General features: G+C 45.3%; 2 protein-coding genes across 3 annotated transcripts in view; one reads left to right on the top strand and one right to left on the bottom strand.

Moving 5' to 3' along the window:
• Nucleotides 1-1,199, top strand: part of grk5 (G protein-coupled receptor kinase 5) — a gene marked incomplete in the record, with an annotated part of 11,704 nt that extends 10,505 nt beyond the window's left edge. Inside the window, 2 exon segments of the mRNA XM_035668393.1 lie at nucleotides 586-717; nucleotides 803-1,199. Coding sequence (XP_035524286.1) covers nucleotides 586-717; nucleotides 803-880 — 210 coding nt within the window.
• A 377-nt stretch (nucleotides 1,200-1,576) lies between these two features.
• ash2l (ash2 like, histone lysine methyltransferase complex subunit) overlaps nucleotides 1,577-4,114 on the bottom strand; it is a gene marked incomplete at its 5' end in the record, with an annotated part of 6,546 nt that continues 4,008 nt past the window's right edge. For both annotated transcript variants that reach the window (XM_035668391.1, XM_035668392.1), the window contains 7 exon segments: nucleotides 1,577-2,087; nucleotides 2,186-2,245; nucleotides 2,337-2,435; nucleotides 2,525-2,617; nucleotides 3,112-3,305; nucleotides 3,574-3,741; nucleotides 3,830-4,047. In XM_035668391.1, coding sequence (XP_035524284.1) covers nucleotides 1,980-2,087; nucleotides 2,186-2,245; nucleotides 2,337-2,435; nucleotides 2,525-2,617; nucleotides 3,112-3,305; nucleotides 3,574-3,741; nucleotides 3,830-4,047 — 940 coding nt within the window.

Below are 4,114 nucleotides of genomic sequence, written 5' to 3'. Positions count from 1 at the left end.
TACCCACTGAGCTAACCGGGGGCCCACGTTCATTTTTGTTTTTTTTATTTCCCTCAGGTGAACCTTTTTTTTAAATGTAGGCCAATAACTGCAGCTCAAGTCCACCGGTAAAAAAAAAAGTCTGTCCGAATGAAGATCTGAATGAGTCCTGTCAGTGGGAATGAGTACAAAGCCGACTGTACCACAGAGTATTTCCTGTCCCCTATGTGGACCGTCTGACCTGAAGCAGAGTTTAGCCGGGGACTACCACGTCCAATCAGTGCCAGGGCAGAGGACACAGTGGAGTTATTCTGATGTCTTCTGATCCTTTATGTAATTGATGCAACTGTATTTGCCGTACATTCATGTTGAGAGTGGCAGAGGACTTTGAATTTGATCCATAAAAAGCACAAATTGGTGAATAAAGAGTCACCAGAATGCAGCAAAACATTACACACAGTAACCACAATGAAGGTGGCACCCGCTAGTGTTCCTTGGCACGAAGCTCTGAGTGGAACCTGAGCACATGGGCCTGGTTATGTAAGTATTTGTAGACGAGTTCAATATCAACACAAACCTCCTCCTCCTCCTCCTCTTCCTCTGTAGGTGATAGAGACGGGATGTTTCAGGGAGCTGAATGTATTTGGCCCTGAGGGATCTCGATCTCCAGACCTCAATAGGTCCCAGACCCCCGAGAGCCCCAGACGCAGCCTGTTGGACCGAATCTTCCGCAGACATGTGAGACCAGTTTCTCAGAGTGTGTGTGTGTGTGTGTTAAGTTTATGTAATGGCTTAATATTCCTGTCCTCTCTTCCTCCGACAGCACCCGGATGAAAGCAAGCAGAGTTTGGTGTCTGATGAGGACTACTTGTCGTCAGAGCTGCTCAGCACTGCCCTCTGAGGCCGCTGGCAGCACAGAGCTTTGAACTGAAACAACCCACAACCACAAAGGAGGCAGATCTGTTTGTCACTGGAGATCCCAGCATAGCATTTGTTTATTTGTGTTTGTATTGATCTCCTAACCGCCCTTTATTAGCACTTGCTTCCTTATGTATTTTACTGTTTCATGCACCGACATTTACTTGCATCCATTTTTGAACCCAGTATGTTAGTAGCTTTCTGTTAAGTACTTGAATTTTGATGCAAATAGCATGAAACTACTCAATAACATTACATTTAATTGCACCAGTTTCATTGTTTTAGCTGTTTAATGAGTTTTTACCCGGATTAAATGAAGTGTACTTTTCTGATTTGATATCACCAGACTAATTATGAAAATAATCACTAGTCCATCAAACAAAAATATATATTTTAAAGCCTCACAAACCAAACAAGTCAGGAGCAACTGGGTCAAAATGCCTATACACTCTGCCTCTATGTTCTACATGTAGTTGTGTTCTTCCATTATCCCAACTGTCTCCAACAATATTCAAACTCAGAGGAATCTGTCATTTTACTCAGGTAACGCTGCGTTTTCTACGACCCTCCGAGTTACCATGACTTCCAAGTAAATGCAGAATACATCAGAGTCGAGACGAACGGGACTAAACGTAATGTGAACTAAACTTTGAAGTTTCATGAAAGAGTTCAACCTTTGTACATGTAGAATTTTTTTATTTAACCCAGAGTATAAAACAGTAAATAACTGACACACATTGTAAAACAAATAAAATTAGCAAAAAGACTGAATACACTAAAGACTTCAGACGGACTCTTGTCTACAGACTGAGTGACGTGTTGAAGTGGGTCCGTTGATCTGCCACGATATGCCCCACAGGTTCAACAGGACACCCAGTGAGCTCTCTCTACAGCGTAACAATAACTTCAAAATATAAATATTTTAAAGCAGAGCACCAAAAAGAAGTGGATTTAGTTTCATTTTTAGGACAAATTTAAAGTTTCAATCAGGTTACAGCCACGAGTGGTGCTTTCATTTTACGCTCTGAGGGTGGAGCGATGGTTTCACTGGAGGTGTGTGCGCGCTGGATTCAAAGCCGCGTTCAACCCTCCCACGGAGGGCTGCGTCGCCCGTCCACGTCCGTCTCCACGTGGTACAGCATGTCGGCCAATGTGTGTTCGATCACAGCTCCCCAGCCCATGTCACTCATCTGAGGGGGGGGAAACACAGAGCAGAGGAGTGATAAACGACAGCTCAGAGGATGTTAGGGTTTGTAAGATCAACTGGACTCGTTACAGAAGCTCTCACCGGCTGGTACTTGAGGTCCTTCGGAGGGTGTTTGAAATGTGGACCGAAATTGACGGACACCTGAACAAAGAGACGGTTAAGTTCAGTTTAAAAAAAGAAAAAACAACCCAAGAAAGCAGAAGAATCCCGAATGTGAACCCGTGTAACTGACCGTGCAGCTCTTGTAGAGTGAGATGGCGGGGAAATAGAGGCCTTCAAACAGGTTCTCAAAGGCAACACCTTGGCTCACTCCGTTCTTAAAGAATATCATCTGAAAGACAGCACCCACAAGTTAACGGGGGGGGGGGGGGCAAACAGGGCCATCCACGGCTGGATTTTATTTCAGAGAGCTTTTCTCACCCTGCTGGGGGTCATCGACTTGAGGCTCTTCTCTGCTTTGTCTACATAGTCCTTCTCCTCGAAGTACAGGTAGCTCTTGAACTTGATTAGCGCCTGAAAAGAGAACAGATTTAAGATGTCAGGACGGGTTTCTAAAGTCAGATGTCAGTGTGTTTAATGACCTCAACAAATATAATGTGAGACCCAAAAAGGTCTAAATATCTAACAAAAAAAACCTTTTTCACAGCAGCTATTTTAACATGAGTTAGTAGAGTAAACACAGGTGTTACCAATAACTACTGGGCTACATGCAAACAATGCAGGCATTAGCGTAGCCTCACTAATTACCACTGCACAACCCTGGTGCTTGTCATGAACATGAAAGTCTTTCTGCATAAATTACATCTTGCTTGGTTTCCTGTCGGTGCTACAAGGATGCCTACTGACCAAGCTGTACTATTTGCCTTAAACACACCATCTGCGAATGTAATACCTGCACCGAATTCACTTGTCAATTAACCTTTCCTTTATTTTATCTGTGGACATTTTAAAACAGAATAAGGATGTGTGCTCAGTCAGTGTAGTCCTCCTTGTGTCTCAGGTGTTACCTTGTCCTTGTATGTATCAGGCAGAGCCTTGGAGGTCTCTGTGGTGTCGGGCAGCTCTATGAAGAAGCCCAGTGTGTCTCCCTGGCCGTAGCCCGAGGAATAATGCTTTCCTAACGACTGGTGAAACTTCGTGCCCTTCTTGCTGCGCCACGAGTAGCTGAACTTGTCGTAGCCCAGAGGGGCCTGCAGGTTGCCTGCGGTATGAAAAGGGGAAAATGTTTTAACACTTCAGGAATTATTCTAAACTACAAAATAATAATAATAATAATAATACTTCCACTGCACTCCACAAGCATTTGTTATGCTGCTTTATACTTCTGTTCTACTACATTTATCTGACAGCTTGGATTTTGCATATTTGTAATGAACTGAATGATGAGGATGGTTTGAGATTCTTGAAACCAAATAAACTATTTAAAAACCCTCCTGGATTAGCTGGACCGTCACAAAGTCTCTACTGACCGAGCGGTTGGGACCAGCCGAGCCGGGCCGCAGTCTCTGAAGGCATTTCTTCAACAGTAACCTCAAAGTACCAGGCGCCCTTCCGTACACCATGCGAGGCTCGCACCATGGAGTAGCCCTTCTCCCCGGTCACCGTCAGACGGTCGTCAGAGATCTTCAGCTGAGGCGCTGCAACGGGGACATACATGAGTCTCATACATGAGTCTCATACACATCATATGAACGTGTAAAGAGAAAGGGTTGACCTTCTGAGTACCTCTGTCATGTAAGGCCAGCAGCACCTTCTCGTACAGACAGGCCCTGTACAGATCTCCAGGTATGGGTTTGCCGGCCCAGCAGTCCAGCTCGAGCTTCTCCGGGTCTGGAGCGTGAGGGTCCGGTTCTGCCAGGATGTAACGGTACCCGTCTTTATTAAAGGGGTGCTCTAGTGGGTAACCGTGAGGAGGCAGCCGCTGGGCCGAGAACAGGGGGTCGCTGGGAGGAGGGAGGAAGAGGTCGGTGATTTAAGTGACAGGCTCAACAGAGCTGTGTGTGTGTGTGT

Source organism: Morone saxatilis, unplaced genomic scaffold, assembly GCF_004916995.1.
Source record: "Morone saxatilis isolate NCDOM2014 unplaced genomic scaffold, NCSU_SB_2.0 Contig21, whole genome shotgun sequence".
NCBI lineage: Eukaryota > Metazoa > Chordata > Actinopteri > Moronidae > Morone > Morone saxatilis.
The sequence above is the reverse complement of the archived record's forward strand: the minus strand, read 5'-3'. Positions and strand labels throughout refer to the sequence as shown.